Genomic DNA, 26,113 nt, shown 5'->3' on the forward strand with positions numbered 1-26,113 from the left:
TATATATATATATATAAACACATTATAAAGGTGATGTTCAGAGAACTTACTATTTTATTAGGTAATAAACTCATTTCTTTTTTTTTTTTTGGTCGGTCGTGGGACTTGAACTCTGGGCCTGAGCTTTGTCTCTGAGCTCTTCAGCTCAAGGTTACTGCACTACCCCTTGAGCCACAGCGTCACTTTGCAACAGTTTTATTTCAGCCTGAAATTCTCTAGCTCATCATTAGCACACCAGAATGAAACAAGAAAACCACGTGACCAGGCTATAGTAGAAACAAGATTTTAATATAATATTCAAGTCTAACATCTTCTATTTACAACAAATAAATATTGCCCCACCCCAATCAGTAAACATTTTTCTTTTTATACAAATGTCCAGACGTCCTTCTCCTCCCCCAACCTCCCCACTGGCCTCATACCCGACTTGTGTGTTCTCACACATCCTGGGACGTGCTGGCAAAGGGCACATCCAGGGGCATGAGACTGTCACCAGCGGGCCTGTCCGTACTGGCGGGTGAGGAGCGAGGTTATGAGCGGCCTTGCCTCTCAGCTCCAGGGCAGAGCTGAGGTTTGCGGTGGGCAGTAAGTACTCCGGCACTCTGGGTTGGCCCTGAAGGTGGACTCTTTGGTGCAGCCTGAGAAAGGCTAGAGCGGCAGGAGGAGAGGCAGGGACCCCGTGAAGAGCACAGGCCGGGGCCAGCGAGCAGGAGAGAACTGTAGTGGTCGGCACTGCTGGGTGAGAGGGGCCTGAGGGCACTGGTGGCAGTGATTGCACCTGGAAGGTGTCAGGCCAAACACGGAGGCAGAGCCTGGGCGCAGGCAGGGTACCGTGCCCTTGGCAACGCTCCTTAGCAAAGGTCAGCTGGTCCTCTGGTTCCAGAGAGCAGAAGGCACCTAAGGCAGCAGGTGGCCCCCCGAGGCCAGGTCAGCCTGCCGCATGGCAGGTGTCAATCCCGGCAGGAGAGGTTTGGGTTGAAACTGGAGTCTGGGGGTGGCCTGGGGTGGCAGGCGGCAGGAAAGTGCCTGCGTGGGCTACTTGAGTCTGCAGGTACTTGGCCCTGCCCAGTCCCACCTAGGGAAATGTCCTTAGAAGATGCCCTTGGCAATCCTGAGTCCCTTCTGCTTCACTCGTGGGAGGGTGGAGCTGGCCCCGTGCTTGACCTTCACCCCTTTGCTGAAGGTCCGCTTCCTTAGGATGAAGTCATAGTTGGCAGTGGAGTTCATGGCATAGAACACGTTGGCATTTTCAGGGATCTTCAACTCTGGCGGAAGAAGGACAGAGAGCTAGTGAGCAGTCCTGCGGGACTGGGGCACCCCAGCCATGCGAGAAGCTCCCACAGCCCAGGTGTGAGGCCTGGCCCTAGGCCAAACTCCTGGTCCACACCTATTCTCATCTCTCCTGGCTATTCCGGCCCTCTGAGGGGCTGAGGACACAGGCAGAGGATTTGAACTTCCAAGGTCTCCTAGTCCAGGCTGCCTGGCTAAGGGTTGTTCTTGGTTCTGTTTTCCAGAACTCTGACCGGTTCCCTCCATGTTTCTGGACCACACACATGGATTGTAACAATGCGCTTCAGTGCACGCACGCATGCACGCACGCCCACGCCGTGCTTCCTGAGCATACGTTTCAGTCTTAGCCATTCAGGTGGCTGCGTCCTCTCTGCACTGTGTTCCTGACCCAGGCAGGGGCAGGGAGAACCAGCATCTGCTGACACAGGGTGCTGGGCACAGCGTCCACCCTTACGTGGCAGGCTGTGAGCGCTGTGACCCCTCAGGCACCCTGCCCCTGGGTGCTGGGTTCTGAGACTCACTGCGGTCCTCGGAGATGACCTGCACCAGCTCGTAGTCCTCGGGGTCCTCCTCGTCCAGGTGGTGTTTGTCCATGGCCTTGCGGATGACAGTTGGGGCCTTATCTTGGCTGGTCACCTGGGTCGGGCAGGGGACAGGAATCAGGGAAAGGCCCTTGGAGTGGCACCCTGGGTCAGTGGGCGCAGGCTCTCCAGGGCCACTTCCACACTGAGGCAGGCCTCACTTTCTCCTGCTCTGAGCATGGCCCCATGGACTGAGGACAGCACCCCGCCTCTGTCCCATGACAGCCTGCCACCATCTCGCATGCCAGCCTGCAAGTCTGGGCAAGGGACACCCCAGACTCTCACCGTCCCCAAAAGAGAGAGGAGGCTCAGAGCCAGGGCTCGGTGCTGCCTACCGGCCGGGCCTACTCTGAGCTGGAGGATGCAGCGGGGGAGGATACAGCCTCCCAGCTGGCTGCTAAGGACAGCCATGGCAGCTGTGGTGGGGAGGGGACTGAGCAGGAAGCCCGGGGAAGGAGAGGTGACAAATGCCTTGGGCACACTTGAGGAAAGAGGCTTCTCCACTGGGCCAGTCCACTTGTGAGCAGATTCTGCTGGCTTCATGCTGAATGGCATCTGGGTGCTGGCCACAGCACGGCCACCCAACCGCTGTGGCTGCTGTCCCCAGCCTAGACTGGATTGTGACTGCAGCCTCCCGTGTCCCCTCTCAGTATGTCCCCTCTCGGCTCGGGCCTTGTCTACTCTTCTCCACCCATCAGAAGATCAGCTCCGGGCGGGGCGGGTGGGGGGGGGGCTTCCCGCAGGGTGTCCTGGCTGGCGGGGGACAGCAGGGGGCGCCAGGCCGCCCAGCTCACCAGGATGCTCTTGTACATGTTGCCGTTGTCCACGTCCAGGCTCACCCTGATGACGCAGCAGTCGCCCACCTGCTGGTTATACAGGGGCAGCGAAGCGCTGTAGCTGCTGGCCCCTGACGCGGAGCGCCTGTGGGTGCGCGTCGTAGCCACGGGCGTGGTGGAGGCGGAGGAGGAGGACGTGCTGCTGGAGGCTGAGCTGGTCGCCGAGGTGTCAGGGGACGACTGGGACGCTGACTCCCAGAACTGTGGAGAAGAGAGCAAGGTCAGCGGAGGCCCGGGGCTGGCAGGGGGGGTCTTCCAGGCTCCGTGTCTGGCAGTGTGTGGGGTGGGGGAGGGAGAAGGGGAGGTGAACAGTCACCTTTTTTTCCTGGCCGTCCGGGGACTCTGGGACAAAGCTCATGTTGATCTCCTCCACGTCGGAGCTGGAGGAGCCAGCCGAGTGCACGCTGAGTGCATCCGCGATGTCCCCGCTGCTGAGGTAGGGGCCACACCTGAGCTGGTCACAGGATTTGGAGTGGGAGCTGCCGCTGGGGCTAAGCTCAGTGCTGGGGGCCTGGCGGCTAAACAGAGGGGCTGACTTACTGGGAGCTCCCCAGGCCGCGAGGCCCCGGCACGCTCCACGCTTGCCCAGTTAGTCACCCTCCCTACTCTGGCCACAGAGCCACTGCAGAGGATGAACCTGTGCCAAGCAGGCCTGTCACAGGCCAGGGCAGAGGTGGGGCGGGTTCCTGCCCATCTGTGTCCCCCAGCCCCTGCCCACCCTGGCCTGGCACTTACTCGCTCCAGCGCTTGACAATGGCCGTGCTCTTCTTGGTCTTCAGAGTGTTGCTGGCTGATTCTGAGGGGGGCTCCAGCTCACATGACAGGTTATAGCTAAGATGGGGGTTTGTGGGTAGGTATATATGTATGAGGCAAACAGGTGCCATGTTTTTTGGGTCCCTCCCAGGGTCTTCCCACAGCCCCAAGCCCCAGTTCACTGTGACCCAGCTCAGGCTCTCAGAAGGGCCCACCCTGGGTACAGCCCACTCCTGCTGCACGAGTGCCTCTGGCTCTCACCTCTCAGCCTCGCTGAACCTCTCCATAGCCTCAAACCAGGCCCTGAAGTTTTCCTCGGGCACAATGCTGTAATTGTTGCAGGCCGACTGCAGTAGCTTGATCTGGGCGATTACTTCAAATTCCTGCTCAGGGCGAGGGTAGGGAGGTGAGGGGCTGGGTCTTTGTCTTGGGGTCCCCCCCTCCTTGCTTCTCACAGCTGAAGTCACTCTGCCACACACAAGAAGCTGTCCTAGATCCCACCTTGCTGTGGAAGGCCCCTTCTCTCTATACCAAATGTCCCCTCAAGTCAGGGGAAGGTGACAACATGGAGGGTCCTGCCAGTGGGTTCCCGCCCACCCTGAGGGCGGCAGTTGCTCACCTTCCTCCTCTTCTCGAAGTTGATCAGTCTCCCCTAGAAAGCAGACAGCCAGTGGTTCAGACAGTGGCCCCTTCCTCCGAATGGCCGCCAGGCTGATGCTGCACTACGGGGATCTCCCAGCAGGGGGCAGGGCACACAACCTGGACTAGGTGGGCTCTGGGTCCCAGGGCAGGGAGGTCTTGCCCAACACCCTGAGGCTTTGCTTGGATTATGGCTGTCCTACCCTAGAGGGGTTCCCTGACCCCGGAGGGGCTGCATACGACACCACCTGTGGACACGGCCCAGCTGGGCCAAACCTGCCCACACCTGTGTGGCCCGAGGCTCTCCCAAGGGCTGGTTCTGGGGTCAACCAGGGGCTTTCTCCTTCCAGGTCTCAGAACCTCGCCCTCAGCCCCAGGCCTGGCCCCGCCCCGTCACTTACGTATAGGTAGTCCTTCATAGCCGTGTCCAGCATCACCAGGTCGGTGAGGAACGTGCCGAGGTAGGGGACGGTGCCCTGGATGACACCCTGTGCATTGGGTCAGAGAAAGCGAGGCTTCTCAGGCAGTCCCCTGGGACCTTCCACGGTGAGGAGCCAGGGGACCTATGGCCCCCCTACCCCAAGGATCCCCAAACGGACTCAGGTCATGTCTTAAGCTGTAACTGGCAGATCCCCATAGTCTCTGCTGCCCCTGGGTGTGGGGGTAAAGCTGCTCCCCCCAAGATGACCAGAGCAAGGAGTGGCGAGGGGTCCACATCCACATCCAATGGGCATTCAGGCAGTAGGCAGAAGGTGGCAAGGGCTGGGGGGGGGGGCCCATTTCTCTCACCATCTCCTTTGGCCGCCTCTGGCCTCGCTTAGGGTTCATCTCCAGGGTAGCAAACTTGGAAGTGCCCTCCTGTCAGAATTGAGGGGCTGTGAGGCCTTTATCCTCTCACCCCTCATCCCTGCAATGCACCAACCGTGGGCCTGGGGCTCCCTGGTGGTTGGTGCCAAGCCTTCCCCTGGCGGGACGATTCTAGCTCAGCCTCTGCTCCAGCACTCACTGCTGGGAGCTGGCCTGGCGACTGGGGCCTCTGCTTCCTCACTGCAAGGTATGCCTCGGGGGCTGGGGGCACCAGGGTGTGCTGCATGCCTGCCACCAACGGTGCTGTCCTGACTGGCATGTGGGGGGACAGGGCCTCCTCAGAACTCTGCCACAGCCACTTCTTTCTCCTTTGTACCTCAAAAGCCAAGCCGGGGAGGTCAGCCCCACGCTCTGCATCCTTCCACAAACGAGAGGAGAAAACGGGTCCAGACAGGGCTGCTGGCCTGTCCAGTGCCCTGAAGGTCAGCAAGGAAAGGGGCCCTTGAGCCTCTGAGCAGAGTCTATCAGCTAGCTTTTCTGAGGGTCAGGGTCCTTAGTGGAGGTGAGCACAGAGGGCGAGTGCTCCTTCCTGACCCCTGAATCCTGGCTTTTCTCAGACGGCTGGAAAACCTTCCCTTCTCGTGAGCCCCTCCTTGTGGGCTGTGGTGGGAAACGGTGCCTCTGCACAGCTGGGAGGGGAGTTTCCCAGAGTGCACTCGTGCACAGCACTGTGCTCTGTGGAGGGGACTGTGCGTTCGGCTGCTTTTTATGTGCAAGTGGCTAGAAAGGTCAGCAAGGACGGACGTCCAGGGAGGTCTGCAGTCACTCGTAACTACCCAGCCCCGGGGTTGCCCGTAGCTGCAGCTGTGTGCTGGGAATCTCAGCTGTGGTGTGCACATGAGCAGCATCTGTTCCAGGAACTGCTCAGAGTCACACACTGCCTCGAGGTGGACAGCCTGGGTCTCAAGACCGGACTCAAGACCGGCTGGCCCTTTGGCTGGCTTGCTCCTACTATCTGAGGGACCAGGAGGGCTCTCCTGGGGCTTCCTGGGGACCGCTGGTCAGGTTTGAGGGAGGCAACCCCATTCGCTTCAGCCTCTATGACATTCTGGCTGACACCAGTCTCTGCAGGTAGCAGGAATCCCAACTTGGGGCACCTCTGCTTTCCTGGACCACCGCCTAGGACTCAAAAGTGCCCCCATCTGTGGAAGTGCCTAACACACTCGTCTTCCCTTTATTCCAGAGAGAAAGCCCAGAACACTTTGAAAAGCTTTTCAGGAAGGAACGGACACTCCCATTCTCTGCCCCCACCACGTGCCTCCACCGTGCCCACCTTGATCAGAAGCTCTCTGCTGAGGGAGTAGTTGTTCTCATCTGAGAAAATCTCTGACAGCTTCTGGAACGCTCGGAAGCTGTCCCTGCGGGAGGCACAGAACAGGACAGTTGGAAAGGTGGTGAAGCAAGAAGAAACACTTTTTTGTTGTTGTTGTTGGGCATGGGACTTGAACGCTGGGCCTGGGAGTTGGCCCTGAGCTCTTCAGCTCAAGCTACCACCCTATCCCTTTGAGTCACAGTGCCACTTCTGCTTTTCTGGTGATTAATTGGAAATAAAAGTCTCATGGACTTTTTAATGCCTGGTCTGGCTTTGAATCATGATCCTCAGATCTCAGACTCCTCAGTAGCTAGGATTACAGGCATGAGCCACCTCACCCAGTTCTTTCTTTCTTTTTATTTATGCTGATCCTGGGGCTTGAACTCAAGGCCTTGCATGTTCACTTGGCTTTAATGCTCAAAGTTGGTGCTCTACCACTTGAACCACATCTATTTCCAGCTTTGGGCTAATTAAACGTTTTAAAAAGTTTCATGGATTTGTTTGCCCAGACTGACTTGTCAGCACAACCCTCAGCTTCCTGAGTAGCTGGGGTTAACACACAGCCAACATCTCCATTTTCTTTTAGCATCTAGACCTCAAACTACTTAGATAAGAGGTTTGCACACAGTTCCACAGAGCCAGACCCACGGGCTTAGGGTAGCTTCTTCCCCCCGGTGCAGTGGGCACCACCCCACTTCCACGCTGGAGCTCTGGCTTGACTGCAACTGGACAAAGACTTGTGGCTACCACAGAAAACCTGGAAAGCTTTGTGCGTCTCTGCCCGTCTTTTCCTTTCGGGCAGAAAGGAAAGTTAACCTCTGGCAAAGGCGGACCACGCAGAGTGAGTCTCATCACCCAGCTGCCCTACCCTGGAGGCTGGGCACTGGCTCTCACGGACAGTGATGCCAGCGCCGTGTACCTGTAAGAGAGGGGTACACACCTGGAGACCTCTTCCCACGTCCTCTTCAGGCGGTGGATGGCGTTGCTCTGCAGGGCAGAGAGGATAGCGTAGAGGGAAGAGAAGTTCTTCAGAACTCGGCACTCCTGGGGAGGAAGACTGTGTAAGCATTGGGGTTCTTCACGCCTTCTGCCTGCCCCGGGCCCCCCACACCCAGATATGAGCCCCTGTTGATGAGTTGAGTTCCGGGAAGCTCCCACTGAGCATTCTCACCAGGAGCCCCGGGGGACAGAGGACAGGATTTCAGGTCACCTCAGGGCAGACGGTTAGTAGAGGTGATCAGCCGACAGCAGGCTCTGACCGCAGCCCACACTGAGGAGGGTGGGGGGAGAGTCCCCGGGCAGGGCCTGAGCATACCCTGGCAACCTCGATCCAGTGCTCCACCACACGGGCCCTGTCTGGGGCCTTCATGCTATGGTCCCCGAGGCAGGTGGTGATGACACAGTTGGCCACATTGTTGAACTGGGAGACAGTGGCCCGGATGGTGGGGGCCAAGTGCTCCTTGCCCTTCTTGTCCCTCTGGGACCAGATGGAGCCCAGGCAGTGGTAGGGCACCACCTTCTTGAACAGCTCCTGGGGAAAAGCACGAAGGTCACAAGGCCGGTCACAGCCCACAGTGCCCAGGCCCAGGATCTGTGCCCGCACGAGGGCATGGAGCTCAGAGCATGGAGGACACATGAGCCCGTGGGAGTCTCTGGGTCCACTGTGCCGACCACACGGTCCACCAGCACTGGAGGGCCCGTGAGGCAAGGAGGTGGGAGGGGAGAGCAGTGTTTTCCCTAACTCCTCTCAGTTCTCAGAAGCCCTTCTTTTGGTCTTAGGCCAGCCACCTGACGTGTAGCTCCTGGTCCACTCGCATATCATCTACCTCTGGGGCCTGGTTTTATGTCTGGCCTCGGCACACATCAGGCATCTAATCAATGCTGAGGCTCTACAGGTCTCCTGGCTGCACCTGTCTTCATCCTTGAACCTTCCCAGCCCAGGAGGGTATATGGGTCTCAGCTCTGCTTTACGGGAAGGACTGGGCAGCAGAGTGCACAGGAAGCCCAGCCTCCACCCGGCCTGCCCAGCCCCTCACCGCATCCATCAGCGTGAACTGCTCCGCTACCAGATCGGGAGGGAAAGCCAAGAGATGAGGTTTCTCGCTCAGTCCGTTCTCCGTGGCCACAGGGGAAGGGCAGGAAGGTTCTCCCGAGGGACCTGACCCTGGGTCAGGCTCGGGCTCTGGAGTGTGGGAGGGGCTTGGCTCCAGCTCGGCACGAGGTAATGGCATTGCCTCTTGCTCCACAGCAGCTCCTAGAGCCATTTCTGGCTCCAGGTCAGGACCTGATGCTGGTGTTGCCCCTGGGCTGGGTGCCAGAGCTGGTGCTGGAACTGGCTCTAGTTCTGGACTTGGCTTCAGAGGTAGGACTGGAGCTGGAGACAGGGCTGCAGGAGAGAAGGTCTGCACATTACCGCCTTGCTCTGAGTCTTTCACAAGGCACAGGAGACCCTCTTGCCTGCCAAGGCTCAGCCCTATCAACAGGACATCCGGATGGCCCTCCCGGGCTTGTCCCTGCTTGTCGCCCAAGGCCAGCCTTGGAGACTCCTTCCTGGGGGACCTGCACTGAGACTCCACACGCTCCCAATTCCTGTCCCGGGCTCCGCACCCTCAGGCCTGGCCTCGCTGGGCCCCAGGTCCTCCAGCTGGGCCAGGAGCAAGTGGGCACGACGCTCCAGGTCTGAACCGGGCATGTTGAGCTGCACATAAGCCACCAGCTGCTTGAGGCAGGGGAAGTGTGGAGGTTGGCAGAAGTCCTCTGAGTACTGGTCCAGCCATGTGCCCAGGATGGAGGAGATGGCCCTGGGGGTAGAGGGGTGGGCGGCAGAGTCAAAGGCCTGGCAGTACCTCTCCCATCCTCCCTCATCAGCCTGTGGAAGCTGGACATCAGTGGTTATCACTGTCTGCTTAGAGACATGCGTGCCCCAATCCAAGCCCCTTTGGCAGTCCAGGTGGTGGCACCTCATTGGTGGCTCTGTTGTGTCACTCCTGTGAGTCACATGTGGGCTGTCTTTCCATCACATGCCTCTCCTGGAGGCATAGCCTGGCCTGAGCTCTCTAAGGGCCCAATACCTAGAGGCAAGGTCCCAATAGCTTGTCTGTGGCCCTTGGTTGGAAGGGCTGCGGGAGGCATCTCCTGGGGGTCACCTCTGGGCCCCAGCCACACCTGACAGTCCCCCAGCATTCACATCCCGTGTCTGCAGGGTAAGCGCCAATGGAATTCCTGGAGGGGTGGGGCTCAGGGTTTCCCAATCTCGGCCCTCCAGACTGGGGACCAGAGCTCACTCACGTTCTGAGTTGGTCCTGTGGTCCGCCGTCCTCGCTGGAGTAGGGGAGGATGCAGCCATATCTAGAGGAGTCCGTGAGGGCGTCACATCTACTGAACCTGCTTATGACGTCTCGGGTCACTGGCTGACACCCCATGGCCTGGAGCCCTCATGACGTCTGTCACTGGCTGACTCCCCTCCCCCCTTCTCTTCCCCACCTCCTCCCCTCCTCCCCCAGTCTGGAGTCTAGGATAGCCAAGATTTTCTGCTCTTCTCATTCAACCATGCTCAGGCCCTCACACAGTCAGGCCTTTCTATCAACATGCACAGTGACTGAGTGCAACCAGTTCCTTTTTCTTAAGATACCTCAGTAGGCCCCAGTCCACTCCCAGGGGTGCTGGTATGGCTACGTCTGTCAGCCCTGTGGCCCCGAGAGAGAATCTGGATTCTTCCTTACAAATGGGGAAACTGCTTTGCCCAAGACCTCCACTATGGGAGGCTAGAGGTGGGGGGGGGGCAGGGGAGCTACAGCCCTGGATAGCCCCCTCAGCAGGGGGGATGAGCCTTCAGAGCACCCCAGTTACCCTAGGAAAACAGGCTTTGAGATGTACAGCCCATTCCCAAGGCCCAGCCTGGAGCAGGGGCCCCTGGGCACAGGACGGCGCTCACCTTTTGAACAACAGATCCAGCACCTGCTGGGTGGTGGTGAAGGCCCTGTAGGTGCACAGGAAGATGGTGACATAGGAAAGGTCGCTGCCTTGGAAGGCGGGCACCAAGTGCTCCACCAGCTTCTCCAGCGTGCCAGCCTTCACCGTGCGTACTTTGCAGGTCTCGTAGAGGTTCAGGGCAGACTCATTCTCACACTGGGGCCAACAAGGGGTGGGGGGCAGTCAATGGTAGCACCACAAAACGCATGGTGTTCAGATCAGCTTCCAAGCCACTAGTCTGTCTGGGAGGGAATGTGTCTCTGCTTCAAAAGTAGTATCTTAGCCCCAGATCTGGGTGCTCATGCCTGTAACCCTAGCTACTGAGGAGGCTAACATCTGAGGATTATGGCTTGAAGCCAGCCTGGGCAGAAAAGTCCTCAAGACACCATTTCTAAAACCTGAACTAAAAGCTGAACTGGAAGGCCTGGGAGTGTGGTTGAGGGTTTGCCTTGCATGTGCAAAGTTTTGGGTTCGATTCTTTGGTACCATGTACCATGGTGCTGTGATTCAAGTGGTAGAGCTCTAGCCTTGAGAAAGCCCAAGGACAGTCTCCAGGCCCTGAGTTCAAGCCATAGGACTGGCAAGAAAAAAAAAAAGCTGAACTGGAGGTGTGGTTCAAGTGGTAAGATTGCCAGGTGAGCAAGGAATCTATACAAGCCCAATGCCATGTTTTACAAACACACACACACATACACACACACACACACACACACACACACACACACAGTCTGATGTATGTAAGCCATTAAAAACACAAACTAGCTGGGTGTTTGTGGCTTAAAATCTTAGCGACCCAGGAGGCTAAGATCATGGTTCGAAGTCAGCCTGGACAGATAAGTCTATGAGACTCTTATTTCCAATTGGCCAAGAGAAAATGGAAGTGGCACAGTGGCTCAAAGTAGTAGATAGAGCACTAGCTTTGAGTGCAAAAGCTCAGGGACAGCACCCAGGCCTGGAGTTTAAGCTCCACAACTGACAAAACGAACATTAGAGCCTACCAGGCAATGGTAGTTAACACCTGGAATTGTAGCTACTCAGGAGGCTGAGCTCTGAGGATCTGATTCGAAGCCAGCCAGGACAGGAAAGCGTTCACACATGCAGGTGCATGCCAATGGGCACACCCCACCACCACCGGAGTAAAGCCTGGTCAGTTTAGCTGCTGCATAATGACAGTGTCTCAGATAACCACAAGCTCTGTCTGAGGAAGTCCTGACAGCACCCTTCCAGAGAGGGAAGGCAGAGGCGGTTTCAGGATGTCCTCAGCACGCTGTGGTGAGCACAGAGGATCATGTGACCTGACAGCAGTGGACTGAGCGTGTTACATCAGACGCCCTTCTGGAATATTACTAGGGCCCTGGGGCAGGTTCTGGGAGAGAGCAAGTTGCAATGATCTGTACATAATATACATATAAAGATAAGTATATGATAGCCAGAGCCTTTCATTCATTCTGAGCCAAGGACGGCCTTGTAAGATGACGTGCATGGCTGAAGGTGTGGCGGTGGGACTGCTGGGAGACTGCTGGCTACAGGGGGCACTCCAGACAGGAGGCAAGCTCAGAAACTTGTAGTAAAATGTGGACACATTCACAACCTCCTGTGAAATGAGAAATGCCAGGGGATTCCTCTCGTGTTCCGGCAGGGGGTCGGCACCACCCCAGGCCCCTTCCCGGTGCCCATGCTCACCCCAAGCCAGCGCTGGCCCTTGGTGGTTCCGTGGTGCAGCTGGACCTTGCGCAGAGAAATGGAGTAGATGAGCCCGTTGATCAGCTCCTCGCCGATCTCCTGCGTGGAACTCTGCAAAGACGGTGGCCGCAGTGGGCCAGAGAGTTAGAGGCCGCCTGGCCAGGGTCATGGGGGTCGAACCCTGCGCAACCTTTTGTCCCCAGAGGAGGCAGAGTGGCCACACAGACCGCTGGCACAGGGGAGTGACAAAGTCAGGGCAGACGGCGTTCCCTCAGCCCATGGTGACCGAGACGAGCAAATGTCCCTAGGGTAAGCGCCTTGGGTGAATGGTGGCTCTGACACCCCAAGGCTGACACAGCCACCTGGCACAGTGGTCTCAGAAAAGGCAGATATCTCCCCAGGACAGGAGGGCTGGAGCCATCTTCACCTCATCTCTCTGTGTTCATCCTGGGCCCAGCTGACCCAGCAGAAGTGAGCGGCTTTTCCTGGGCCAGCATCATGGGTCTGGGCAGCTGTGGGGTGGCCCTGACAGCTGCATCGGAAGCTACTTCCTTCCCCTTTCGTGCTCATTCATGCCCTTGTGCCTGTTTGGGCAACAGAGGGGTTCCCAGCTTGCTGTTTCCCCTCACGTGAGCCGGGCAGATGTGAATGGAGGCTGTGGGGTTCCACCGAACTCTGAAACCACGGGGCCTTGGCTGGGAAGGAGGAGTCATCTGGCTATTTCTCCACCACACAGCGGAAGGGCAAGCTTTTTTTTTTTTTTAAGAAACTAGAGGTGGGCTGGGAGTTTGGCCTAGAGGTTAAAGTGCTTGCCTAGCATGCACGAAGACCTGAGTTCGATTCCTTGGTACCACATACATACAAAAAAAAAAAAAAGCCGGAAGTGGTGCTGAAGCTCAAGTGGTAGAGCTCTAGCCTTGAGAAAGTCCAAGGACAGTGCTCAGGCCCTGAGCTCAAGCCCAGGACTGGCAAAAAAAAAAAAAAAGAAACTAGAAGTTTCTCCAACTGAGCAGGCTAGCTCAGAGGTACATTCTTAGGGCTGGCAAAAGCCACTTAAGCCATAGCCACCCAGACTTCGTTTTGGGTCAGTACTGGGGCTTGGACTTAGAGACGGGGCAATGTCGTTTAGCCTTTTTGCTGGTTAATTGGAGATAAGAGCTTTATGGAAGTGAAAGAAAGCAAGGGAGGAATAACACCATTTGACAAAAAAATATTAATTAGCCTACTTATATAACTGTACCCCTCTGTACATCACCCTTACAATAAAAAAATAAAATAAAGTTTTATGGGGCCAGGAGTTTGGTCTAGTGGTAGAGTGCTTGCCTAGCATGCACAAAGACCCAGGTTCAATTCCTTGGTACTACATACATAGAAAAGGCTGGACATGGTGCTGTGGCTCAAGTGGTAGGGCTCTAGCCTTGAGAAAGCCCAAGGACAGTGCTCAGGCCCTGAGTTCAAGCCCCAAGACTGGCACAGACACAAAAAAGTTTTATGGACTTCCCTATCTAAATTGGCTTTAAACCATGATCCTTAGATCTCCGCCTGAGTTACTAGGATTACAAGTGTGAGATGATTACGGTGGCTCACGCCTGTAATCCTAGCTACTCAGGAGGCTGAGATCTGAGAATTGAGGTTCAAAGCCAGCCTGGACTCTAAAGCCAGTGAGACGCTCATCTCCAATTAACCACCAGAAAACTGGAAATGGTGATGTGGCTCAAGGGGTAGGGCAATAGCCTTGAGCTGAAGAGCTCAGGGACAATGCCTAGGCCCAGAGTTCAAGTCCCATGACAGACAGGCGCCTGGCTGCCTAGGCTTTTTTAGCCCCTCCCATCTGTGCCATCTAGGTACAGGGAACCCTGTGGGCTGGCATCTCAGAATTCAGCTGGCCACTGGCCACTGTGTCTCCGGGTGGCCTGGAGCCCAACAGACCCAGCTCCAAATGCTGAGGTAGCCTGGGCCCCTCTGTGAAGATCCTTTAGGGCCTGGCCTCGAGCCCAGTGTGTGCTATCTGGATCCTAAGTCCACTTCCCCTGACCAGAGGCCACACTCCCACTCGGCTTCAAACCAAAGGGGAAGCTGGGAAAGCTGCAGGCATCACATTGGGCTTGTGACTCTCCACCATCCTGACTTCTTGGAGCCAGCAGGGGAGATGCAGGCACACTCCACACTCCGCATACCCTTGGCCTGGCCAAGGGGAAGCGTCTCTCCAGATCAGGAAAGGCGGACCGTGCTCACTTCTTCCCCAAGTCTAGGAAACAGCCTTGGAGAAACAAGTTTCAGAATGGAGGCTCCTTGCCGGACCAGGGTGCCTGAGAGGTCATCAGAGGTCAAGGCTGGGTGGCAATCTCCCTTACCGAGATTTTAGCCACAACTGGACAATCTGAACAGTCAAGTTGTGGCTGACCGTGCAGGGGTCTCATGCAAGACCCACTGCTACTGGGTGCTGGACTTCAGGCCCCGGGGCACACGGCATAGAGCCAGCTCACAGCAGAGTTCCATCGGTGGTGCCTGCTGGACGGAAGTGCCACCCCACAGGAGGCTCTGGGGCCAGGCGATCCCTAAGCAGGTCTAAATAGCAGATCCTCAGCAAACTGTGGGCCTTCGCTGACAGCCCAGCAGCTGGTCTGGGCCCTGTACACGTGTCATGTGATCCCTGTACTGCCCCAGAGAGGCCCCTCTGCCAGCTAGTGGGGGTGGGGGTGCCGAGAGCCACATTCCTGCCTTGGGGGTGGGGTGGGGCCTCCTCCCAGGACACAGACGCAGAGGGTCTGTGGAGGGACCTCATCCTCTCCAGGTCCTTCCCGTGGGACAAGGCTGAGCACGGGCCCCACTCACTCTGGCTACACTGTGATGATGCAGCCATGGGCTTCGGCATGCGGCTCCAGTCCCAGGCTTCAAGTTGCAGAACGGGTCCCTCATTCTCTGCTGACACCCCAGTCCCCACACTCACACCCGGACCTAGAAGCAAAGCAGCTAGCTCACTGAGGTTCTGCGCCAGGACACCCTGGGACAGGAAGGGCAGGAACCAAGCAACCAAAGGCCACCCTGGGCCACCCTCTTACAAGAGCAGACAGCCCCTCTGGGAGGGCCAGGCCCCCAGGGATGTTCTGGCAGGCTGGGGAAGTCCGAGGGGGAGGGGGGGGGAGCCTAGTAAACAGCTGATGCACAGAAAATGCCTTGCCCATGGGCAGGCGTCCAGGCAGCTGCTCTGAGCTCTCAGGGAAGGACCCACATGGTAGGCTGGGTCCTCTCATTCTGTTCTCAACACACACAATTTCCCCAGGGTCCAGGGACCCAGTGGGGCAGCTGTCACCCCAAACATGCCTGGGTCAATGGGTTAGGCCAGAGTTGCCCCTGGGACCCTCACATGTCCCTGCCCCTTGGGCCACAGCCTGGCACGGAGACAGGAAATAGGACCAGGGCAGTTACATGTTCCTGTCTATACATGCTGAGGCAGTGTTTCTCCCTTCCTCATCACCCATGGTTCTTCAGCTCTCTCCACTTGCGCCTGTGGAAGCTATAGCCAGGACCCCTGACTCCTGTGCCCCAGCTGCACACTGGCTGGGGGCACAGGCCCGAGTCCATCTCTCCCAGCACATGCAGACGCTTGGCTCCTCCCTGGTCTCCCAGTGAGCTGGCAGGGAGGACAGCAGCAGAGTGACTGAGTGTGCTGTAGGACACTACAGGGGGCAGGTCTATCTGAGGCTTGCCTGAGACTTGGACCCAAGAGAAGGGCCGCTGACCCCCAGACCCCGCGATGTATGCAGCTTCTGGACGTCCCAGCTTTTAGTTCAACAGAACAGTCAGAACGCGGCAATCTGAGGCTGCTGGCTGACAGGAAACCCCAGCTGGCTGGCCACCTTGGCTGAGGACCTTCCCAGTGTATGGAGGTGGAGACTGAGGACCAGTAGAGGGGCCTGAGCAGTATACAGGGTGAGATAAGAACCCAGCAGCCTGCAAGCCCAGGTGGACAGGAGATTGACAGTACCAAGCTTATGCCATCCAGCCTGCGAGCCCGGGCCACAGGTCTGGCCGGGCCCATAGTACTGCAGCCCAGAGGCAGCCTCAGATGGGACTGCTCAAGGCCTGATTGCCCTGGCAATCTCATTTCAAGCCAAGTCTGAGAACCAGCCTGTAAGGAGCCTCCAAAGCGGCCGACCCGCATCTCCAGGAGCCCTCTCTGCCAGCCTGGACTCTGCTACTGGCCATTTGGACTTGGGAGGAGGAGCATGCTTCAGGTGGGAGAAGGAAACCCAGCTCTCCAGCTCAGCAGGTGCCCAACCTGTCCTCCTGTCAACCACAACTGGCTATCATCAGGCCACAGTACCACAACAGGGCCAGGCCTAGGAGGGGGTGGGGATGGTGGCAGCTAATGAGGTTGGTGATACCAACAGGGTACAAGGTAGGGCTGGCTGAAGGTCCAGACCGGTGAATATGCACATGTCTGAGTAGGGCCTGGACCCTTATTATACAGGTGTGGAGGGGCGTCAAGGGAGGGAAGGACTTCAGCTCACACAGCAGGGCTGAGAGCCAGGCTGGGAACCACCATACTGAGGGAAGGATCTGGCCACACCCCTGCCACCTGTTGAGGAACCCCCCCCCCCACGGGTCCAGCTCCCACACTGTGCCAGGCACTGGGTGAACCACTTGTCAGGCTGCCTGTCCCACTGAGTCCACACCAGAAGCCCAAGAGCTGTCATCATGTCCATTGTACAGATGAGGAAACAGAGGCTCAGAGGGCAGGAGCAGGTCTAAAGCTTGGCAGTGAAGGACTCAAGCTTGGGATCTGTATCCTGGTTCAGGAAAACATGATACCCTGAGGTACGACTCCAGGACAGGCTGAAAAGGCCTCAGAAATGGAATAAACTGCCAACACAGTACAGCACAGAACCCAGGGACCAGAGGCCACAAATGCAGTCCAAGTCTTCTTTGCCTGGGTCCCCCTTTCCCCAGAACAGTGCCTGCTCCTTGCTCAGCTGCCCTGGTACCAGACACTGGGCTTTGCTGCTGCCCCTTCAGACGTGAATGGGGGGTGGAGGGGGGGGAGAGGGAGCTCCCCTGGAAGTATGTCTTGGAACATGGCGTTTCTGGGCCCAACCTCAGAACAGAGTGGCTCCAACACAGTGGTCTGCACTGTGGGACCCATCTGGGTATGGCCTCTTCAAACTGGTTCCTCCAGAGTTGGTCAATGATAAAAGCACCTGGTCCTTTCTCCCTGGCAACAGACAGGTCTGGAAACTGTCCAACCTCCTGACTGAGGCTCAGACCCCAGGTCTGTCTGAGTGCAGCTCAGAGTCTCCTGGAGCTGTGTCCTACCACTTACTCCTGCTCCAGGGCTGCCTGGACACTTTTGGGAAAGTGTGGGGAAGGAAGAAGACCCAGTGGCAGTCTGCCTAGTTCTCCTGTCACGAGGAACGAAGCAAACAGGCACAAGGGGCCTAGCGCCCACTGGGCAGTCCCCTCCTGCACTTGACAGGCACTGTTCTTGTGAAGTCAGCTTGGAAGCCCTCCTGGATTATGGTGGAAACTCTCCCCTTAACCTTCTTTCTCCCCCTGAGGCCATGTCCTGTGGGGTCCTCCAGTGTCAAAGGGACTGCAGAACCTGGGAGGGGTTAAGCTGAAGAGCTGAACACACTGTGATCGAGAGACCAGACAGCCACAGGGGTGGGGGTAGAAACCCCCTCGCTTCTTCCCACCCACATGGTCCTCAGGCCTACCAGGCAACTCGCCTCTGCTGGCTGCTCAGCTTGGCACAATCTAATTAGTTGTTTCACATGTCAAATGGACTATTAATAGACCTGACCCCCACAGGCCATAATGCATGCAAATCACCCTAGCACAGGGCCTCTGACAGAAGCCTACCTCCTATTAACTATTAGGTTAAACCTGTGGCTTCCGCTGGGCCAGGCTTCCTTCAGGAAGCTGTCCTCAGGGTGACCTGGCCCGCAACACTTTCACCTGGCCCTGACTACAAACAAGCCTCCCTACCCCTCACCTGACCTCTGGGCGGTCCGAGTCTGGTTTTACCCCCCCCTCAGTGGTCCTCTCCCCTTGCCCTGCACAGATGCCCTGCCAGCTCTGCGGGCAGCAGGCACCCCCCAGGGAACACAGCCCTGCCCATGTCAAATCTTGTCTGTATGTTTATCTAGGTCAGGGATGGCATCTCTCCATCCTGCAGTCTCCTAGAGGGTGGGCTTGGCACCTGCTCTGTAGGTTGGTCTAAGCCAGGTGGATGAGGTGGGGGTGCCCACTGCCTCCAATGTGTGCCAACAGGCAAAGTCATCTTGCCTGGCTAAGGCCAAGGCCTTCCTGCAGGCAGGGTGAAGGACCTGGTGGCCCTTTTCTAGAAAGCCCAGGATGGGGCGGGCATGTCAAGCTGGGTAGCTTGGCAGAGAACTGAGATGGCAGGCGGAGGCCCAGCTTTGTGAAGACCTCTGGCACCTAGAAAGGGAAAGATGGGTGTGTGTGTGTGGGGGGGGTGCGGTGGGAAGTGGTGGAGGAAGGGATGCTGAGAAGTCTGGTGATTTCCAGAGGACAGGGACCTCATGCTGGCCTGCTGTGGCTCTGACACACTACTGACACCAGGAAATCAGCCCCAGGATGGGAAGGGGGGGTTGGCAGAAGAGACAGGGACTTCCCTCCGGCCTCCCCAGGGCCGATGCTAAACATTCATTGTGTTTGGTTTCCTGCGGTGGCCGCTCTCCTACCAGGACCCTGGCTTTCCTGCCCTAGCCAGGAGCTTCCCCTCAGAGTTTTTAAACAGAGGCCACGCGTGTACCTCAGTGCTGAGGCCCAGGCAGAGAAAGCAGAGTGCACACGGCAAGCTGCCTGGATCTGCTGGAACTCGGCTCTGCCGCTCCCCTCCCTCCCCTTCCCTCCCCTGGATCCCAAGCTCAGGCCAGACCCTTCCCCAGCACACAAAGCCCCAAGCGCCGGCACACGTAATGAAAGCCAGATGAGTGCAGGCCCCAAGGCAGGCCTCCCGCCCCCCTCCCGGGGGTCCCGCTCCACGGCTGGGAGGACCAGGGTGGGGGAACATGCCAGGCACAGACACCTGCCAAGCCCTGGAGACCCCCGGGCCCCCAGGCTTCCCCCCAGCCAGGCCTGCTCCTGGAGTCCACCAGCCCAGCCGGCTGAACAGCGTCCGGCGCACCGCGCGGCGGGAGGCAGCGGGGACGCCGGCTCAGGGCACTCGACAGACCCTTCTCCTCATCAGGGTGAGCTGAACCCTCCTGGGCCGGAGAGACCCTGCCCTCGGGGTGGAGACTGGAGACGCTGCTGCCTCCCCTCGCCGCCCGCCCTCTGACCCACATCTGCCGAGCTGTGCCGAGGTCCCGAGGCCCCGGTCGCCGTCGCGGAGCCCGAGCGAGACGTAAACAGTGACAGCACGGCGGGACGGCCACACCTGGGCCGGCGAGGTCGGGCCCCGGGGGCGGCGGCGGCGGCGGCGGCGCGGATCCCCGCCGAGGGCACCCACCTCCAGGCGCGGCAGGTCCGGGTCGAGCTGCGTGAAGCTGTGCAGCACCACCGGGCAGCTGTCGGGGACGCCCAGCTCCAGGCGCACGGCGTCCCACACGCTGCGGCTCCGCCGGGAGCTCGGGAACAGCGGCTCGGCGCCGCCCGCGGGCCCGGCCGCCTCGGCCCACATGCGCTGCACCATGGAAGGCTCGTGGCAGCGCGGGCGGCCGGTGACCGCGGGACCCGGGGCGGCGCGAGCGCGGGCGCGGGCGCGGGCGCGGGGCCGGCCCGGCGCGGCAGGGGCGGCGGGACGGCCCGCGCGGCTCGGCGCGGCCAGGGCTCAGCGCCCGCGGCCCGGCGTCGCTGAGGTCAGGCCGGGGGCGGGGCCTGCGCTGGAGGCGGGGCGGGGCCTGCGCGGAGGGGCGGGGCCGGCCCTGCGGAGACGCCCACCGTGCGGCCCGGGCTGGCCGGCCCCGGCGCGAGCGGGGGGGGGGGGGGGGGGGGGGGGGGTGCGTGTGTGGGGCGGGCGTGGGTGTCCCGGGGGTGCGTGCTGAGGTCGGGCCCACCTGCCCGGAATTCCAGTTCGGCCCCTCCCTACTTCTGTGGCCTTCCACAGGTTGCGTCACTGCACTGACTCAGTTTCTTCATCTGGAAATGAAGGGCAACCACACGGACTTCCTAAAAGCGTGCCAGGGCGGGTGGCCTCAGGTCCCCTTGACAAGCCCTGGGCCGGAAGGGTGACTGGAGTACGCCGCGAGGCCAGGTGTCCGGGCAGACCTGCGAGCTGAGGGTCTGGAGGAAGGTGATTACTCACAGCCTGGCGGCCACCCCAGGAGGTCCAGGGAGCGGGCGGAGGGCGCAGGGCTGGGAGGGATGGGGGCCGGGAGTTTGGCCCAGTGGTGGAGCGCTCGCCTAGCATGCACCAAGACCAGGATTCGATTCCTTGGTACCACATACACAGAAAAGGCTGGAAGTGGTGCCGAGGCTCAAATGGCACAAAGCCCAAGGACAGTGCTCAGGCCCTGAGCTCAAGCCCCAGGACTGGCAAAGAAGAGGAAGAAGAAGAAAGAACAGGAGGAGGAAGGGGGGAGGGAGGGACCAAGAACTACAAACGGCCTCAGCTAGAACACTGGTAGCTTGGGTAGATCATGACTCTAGTAGTGGTCAGCGAAGGAGGCTGCTGAGGGCAGGGGTGATGCGGGGCGGGCAGCCTCAGCTACTCCTTCTAGCAGTGAAGAAATGGAGGCTCAAGCTCAGAAGCGGGGTCGGGAGAGGGTTCGGGATGGGTATACACGGGCTGGGAATGCGGCTCAGCGGTGGAGTGCCTGCCTAGCATGCAGGAAGCCCCAGGCTTGATTCCTCAGTACCACGTGAAGAGAAAGTAGCTCTGTGGCTCAAGCGGCAGAGTGCTAGCCTTTGAGCAAAAGAAGCACAGGGACAGGGCCCAGGCTCTGAGCCAAACAACAAAAAGGGATGGGTCCAGAATGGATAAAGAGGAGCCTCCTGCTGCAACCGCCACCTGGGGTCCTCTGCAATGCCAGAGGACCATCCAAACCACCATGGAAGGGAGGGCAGGGCCGGGTCACTACACAGTCCACAAGCTCATGCTGTCTCTACCCTGTGACAGGCCCCAGCTGTGGGTGGGGCTCAACTCTTAATTTTCTCCTAATTTCCTTAAAATATTTTTACAACTAGGCAGTGTGATAAAAGTTTTGTTTAGGAGAAGCAAGGTAGATGTGGTTAGAGATAGAGAAGCCTCTTAGCACTGCTGGCAGGGATGGGCAGGTGTGTGGCTCATCTGGGAGGACAGGCTGGACATGGCCCCTGGGCTCTGGGCTTCTCTCCCCCTCCCCCCAGCCCCAACTGAGTCAGGCTCTCATTCCCAACAGTCATCTGGCCCAGCTCTCCTCCTCCTAGGGCAGCACCCTACGGTTCCTCCTGGAGCAACAAGGGACACAGGGGTTGTCACCCTTCCAGCCTCAAAGGTGCAAGGTGAGGAGGGGGAGCAGCCAGCCAGCACAGCTGGCCTGACTGTCCTGTCCCCCTACCTGCACATCATGGACCTGGGTGGGGAGGGGGATACCTAGCCAGTCCCTCTCATTGGCCTACCCTTGTGTGTATGTAAAAAAAAAAAATTAAAAAGCTGCAAGTTGAGGTGTGGCTCAAGCACTAGCCCTGAGTGACAGCTGGGGGTCCTCAGGGACTGGACAGTGTGCCTCAGCTGTCACTCAAGGCTAGTGCTTGAGCCACACCTCTACTTGCAGCTTTTTCTCTTAATATTTACCCTCGTTAACTGGAGATAAGCGTCTCATGGCCTTTCCTACTCGGACAAGTTTCAAACCATAATCATCAAATCTCAGCCTTCTGAGTAGCTAGGTGACGCCTAGCTGGTCCACCTGCTTTTATGAAGTTCCTTTTCTGCCTTGTTCCACCATCTTGGAGCGAATACGCATGCCTCTGGCTGTGCATGCACACTCACACACGTTCAGAGAGACACACAGATATCATGCACATACATATGCATAAGATACCCAGACAGGAGAGCCCTGGCTTCCCCAGAAGCTGAGTTCCACCCATTTCTCACTGTGATCCTCTCCCCCAGGTCAGAAACCTCGGTGGGAGTCGCTTCGTGGCGTGGGGCTCAGTGCCCCAGCACTGAGACCTTTAGGGATAGGGGCTACTATGCCTCAGACGTGTCTGCATGCAAAACCCTCTCCTGGGGCTCATGCACCTTCTCCCCACCTTACAGGGCAGGGCCACCCCAGAAAGAGAGGGCAGGGTGCTGTAGGCCACAGGACCACAACCTTATGTACACATACCAAAGCCCAGGCTTCAGCTGAGCAGACCTTTCCAGGTAGCCTTTGGGGTGATCACAGGGCGGAGGGACCCAGTAAGGTACACCACCGGCACAAAGCCCACCGAGGTTCAGACCACAATTCAAGCTTCTACAAGTCAAGCAATCCACTTCTTTGATAGATACACCTCCAGGGAAAACAATTAAAGGGGAACTTATACACTAGAAAAAGAGATGCTGGGCAGATGAGCCTGTGGATTTTAGAAATCTGAAGAAAGCTGGGGTGACAGCAGCCCCTCCTCCTCTGAGGCCTGCGTTCCGACACTCTCAGTGGACACCTGGAATGGAGGGTCACACTAAGGCGGTATGCCCAAGCACCACAGAACCAGTCAGACGGCCCTGCTGGCTAAGTGGCTAGTGGTGGCTAGTGTGGACTCCGTGGACAAGGAGATCGCTTCACATCCCAGTGTGAGGGCAGAGATCTCGGAGCAGCCTGCAACTGAAAACTGACTAAGTTCTAGCTGAGTGTGATGGCTCACCCTTACAATCCCAGCAACTGGGGGGCAGGCAGGCAGGACTATGCATGAGAAGCCACCCTGGGCTGTAGAATGAGACCCTGCCTTTAATGTAAAACACAAAGTATTACCTTTTTATTTCTAAGATTTTCTGACCATGGTTGGCTTTGGGTAACCAGAACTGTAGAAGAAAACCTGCCTGTGGGGTGGGGGAGACGCATCTGGACACTACTGGACATCAGGTCGAGGTTGACAGTGCTACTTGGGCCACTGACAGGAGCTGCACACCTATGGCTGGAGGCATGCATGCACCTGGGCTATGTGTCAAGGTGGTTCCGGGGGGGCGGGGGGGCAGCAGGGCCACTTACCACTATCACAGACGAGAGTAAAAGTTCAAAGAAGGAAACGTTTCCTAGGTCCTTGAGGCTCTGAGCAGCCACTGAGGGGGAGCCACAAAAGCTGCAGACCCTGGTGGAGGCAGTGCCATGAGTAAGCCTTACCACATGCTCCCTAGGGGCCATGCCTGCCAGCCTGAGGACAAGAGGGCCTGGAGGCTCACTCTGGGTCCCACATAGTGGGCATCTGGGAAACTGAGTCCTGATGTCCAGACAGACTGTCCGAGGGGCTGAGGGCTAGAGGCAACCCCACGGGCTTGGGCAGGTATGAAGCTCAAAGCTACTGCTAATTCCTCCCTCTGCGTGGCTAGAGGAAGCCCCCAAGACCACCACGGTGCAGACCTTCTACAGAACGAACGTTCCTGCAAGAAAAACTTTTTTTTTGAACTCTAGGTCTGGGCGCTGTCCCTGAGCTCCTCAGCTCAAGGCTAGTGGCTCTGACCACTTGGGGCCCACAGCGTCACTTCTGGTTTTCTGGTGGTTAGAGTCTCAAGGACTTTGTGCCCTGACTTTGAACCCTGATACTTAGATCTCAGCCTCCTAAGTAGCTAGGATTACAGGGGTGAGCCACAGGCGCCCAGCTAAGAAAAACTTTAGAAGACGGAGCTGGCAGCCTGGGATGAGAACCTGGCCAAATGTAGCCCAAATGTGTGTTGTATTTGGCCTGCAAAGTGTTTTTAAATTTTTGAGCCAACAGTAAAAGGTCAGGTGACTTCGTATGAAAATCTGTATTTCCGGCTTCTCCTATGACTTCAATGACCTGACCAGGCGGAGACCATGTTCTGAATATGACAGGAGGTCAGGTGGGAAGTGGGAAGTGGCCAGTGGCCAGTGCAGGCCCCTTATGCCTGGGTGTGGGCTCTGGTCCCACAGAGCAGCCCCTGATTCACGGTTGAGACATGCTCAGGCCAACACGGCCTCTTCTGTCCTCATACAGGGCTGGTCTCCCAGACACAGAGGGGTCCTGACCTCCCTAAGCCCCAGTGGTCCTTCTACCACACTCCACAAGACTCCTACTGTGCTCTCTGCTGTGCTCTCAGAACTCCAGGCCTTTCCCTCTCTGGGTCTTTGTTCATGTTGTCCCTTCTTCCTGGCAGGCTTGCCGCCACTGACCCCCTTCGGTGGTATCTCAGGGCTGGGACAAGGCATGAGGCAATGCTGGGGCAACCACAGGCCTTGGCTGTCATCTCTGTAAATCTGGGCTGGGACAAGAGTAAGCGAGGACAGCAGCCATGGTGTGAAATGCTGGCTAGGTGCTGGTGGAAAACCTGTTGGGTCTTGCTGGGTAGGATGGCACATACCTATAACCCCAGCACTCTGGAGGCTGGGCAGGAAAATGGTGGGTTTGAGGCCAACCGGAGTCTATATGGAGACCATGTCTCACCATGGTGAGGGTGTGGTCTGGCCAGACTCCTCTGTCATTTCCCAACAGGGACATCACCATTCTGGGCCTGCTGGGGGCTGGGTGGCCTGTGTGGGTGGGTGAGCACCTTGGCCAGAGGTGACACAGGGCCCTGGGTGGGGAGGAAGGCCCACTGGGCAAGGCCTTCTCTGCCTGGCTCCTCGGAGCTTCTAGGTCCCTTACTAGAGGCTGGACTCAGAGCTGGTCAGGAGGTGGGAACTGAAGCTCCAGAAACCCCAGGAGGCTATGCCGGGCGGAGGGATATGACATCACAGTCACCCCAAGTCTCTGATCTCATAGGGCGTTACCATCCAGGAGCCACCAAAACTAGATACCCGGAAGCCCCAGGCATTGAACATGGCCAGGCCAGGACCTGGCAGTTCTGGATCAGCCAGGAGCTCAGGGGTGCCCTGCTGGAAGTGGGAGCTCGCAGCCCTGGAGGAGGCAAAGGTGCCGTCATGAGAAATGTTGTCCACAGCAAGAACTGACGTCTCCACGCTCACAAACGCGTCTGAGAGGTCACTGCCAACTCTGGGGACCACCAAATCCATGTGTGCTGACCCCAGGGGCAGGGGCACAGAAGAGGGAGGGGGAGAAGGGATGGAGAGAGACTTGAACACAGAGGGTGACGCGAAGAGCACAGGGCAGAAGGACAAGCAGGTCCCGCCTCCAGAGGCTGCCATTTGCTGCACAGGGCAGCAGGGGCGCTGGGCACACAACGGCTCAGCCCAATCATGTCCTCTACTCGGGGATTAGAGAGCAGTGAGATCTGGCCCCCAGCTGTGCAAGGAGGGGATCCACTGCCCGAAAGTGCCCAGCCGCCCACACGTGGCCCTGACTCCCTGGAGGGCGGCAGTCAGCTGCCAGCCTCGCGGTAAACTCTGAGCAGCTTCCAGGGGTTTCTCTTGTGTGAGTTTGGGAAATTGTAGATTCAGAACCCAGGCCTGAATTCTGGTTTCTGCCCTGTGTTGTCCTAGCCACCACCTCTCTTCCCCTCCCCGCATTTTTGCCAGTCCTGGACTTAAACTCTGGGCCCGGGTCCTGTCTCTGTTTTTTACTCAAGGCTAGCATTCCTAGCACTGGCTTCTTTGGTAGTTTCTTGGCGATATGAGTCTCATAGACTTTCCTGCCCAGGCTGGCTTTGATCTAGGATCCTCAGATCCCAGCCTCCTGAGTAGCTGGGATTACAGGAGTGAACAACCAACCGGTGCCTGAGCCTCAACTCCTCCATCAGAAAACTGTGGGGGACAATGAGAGGAAGCCCATGTGGCTCTAAATGCTCAGAAAGCAGAGGACAGGACAGGCATAGAAGCCCTGGTAATCCAAGATGCACTGTACGACGTGAACTCCATGTCACACCGCGCTGCTTGCCGGTGAGGCCCGGGCAGGGCCCAGGGACAGGGATGGGGATAGAGGCTCACCAAACTCCTTCAACCAGTTCTGAGACGAAGGGCAGGTTGGGGGGGGTGCAGAAATCTGGGGCTCTGGCTAGGACCGGAGCACCCTCTTTCCCAGGCAGACTCACCTCAGTGGCCGGTGACAGAAGGGGTGCCAGCCAAGGTGTTGGAGGCGGTGGTAGGGTTCGTAGAGTGGCATGGTGGGTGCGGCGAGCTATG

At 58.1% G+C, this 26,113-nt stretch overlaps 1 protein-coding gene across 2 annotated transcripts; it reads right to left on the bottom strand.

Moving 5' to 3' along the window:
* Positions 1–296: 296 nt before the first annotated feature.
* On the bottom strand, positions 297–19,593 carry Ralgds (ral guanine nucleotide dissociation stimulator). Of its 2 annotated transcripts, none has more exons than XM_090330884.1 (18): positions 19,411–19,593; positions 11,934–12,044; positions 10,213–10,406; positions 9,567–9,626; positions 8,886–9,079; positions 8,315–8,664; positions 7,594–7,809; positions 7,219–7,322; positions 6,240–6,324; positions 4,889–4,957; positions 4,501–4,587; positions 4,080–4,112; positions 3,722–3,843; positions 3,443–3,538; positions 3,024–3,225; positions 2,666–2,908; positions 1,812–1,926; positions 297–1,265 (listed from the first exon to the last, which is right to left on the bottom strand). In XM_090330884.1, exons 1-18 carry the CDS (start codon positions 19,591–19,593, stop codon positions 1,090–1,092), a joined length of 2,640 nt encoding a protein of 879 aa, XP_090187010.1. In that variant the 3' UTR covers positions 297–1,089. The 2 variants fall into 2 exon arrangements, with proteins under 2 accessions (XP_090187010.1, XP_090187009.1); XM_090330883.1 differs by having other exon boundaries at positions 9,567–9,662.
* Positions 19,594–26,113: the final 6,520 nt, after the last annotated feature.

This window comes from Megascapheus bottae, chromosome 3 (genome assembly GCF_031878675.1).
Source record: "Megascapheus bottae isolate mThoBot1 chromosome 3, mThoBot2.hap1, whole genome shotgun sequence".
NCBI lineage: Eukaryota > Metazoa > Chordata > Mammalia > Rodentia > Geomyidae > Megascapheus > Megascapheus bottae.

What these genes read in the sequence shown, in the direction of transcription:
- Ralgds (XM_090330883.1), bottom strand. Translation starts at nt 19,593, where the DNA reads ATGGTGCAGCGCATGTGGGCCGAGGCGGCCGGGCCCGCGGGCGGCGCC. An exon ending in CGGACCTGCCGCGCCTGGAG is followed by an intron (nt 12,045 to 19,410) that starts GTGGGTGCCCTC and finishes CCGTCTTTGCAG; the next exon opens with AGTTCCACGCAGGAGATCGG. An exon ending in ATTGTCAAGCGCTGGAGCGA is followed by an intron (nt 3,226 to 3,442) that starts GTAAGTGCCAGG and finishes CCCTCTGTTTAG; the next exon opens with CCGCCAGGCCCCCAGCACTG.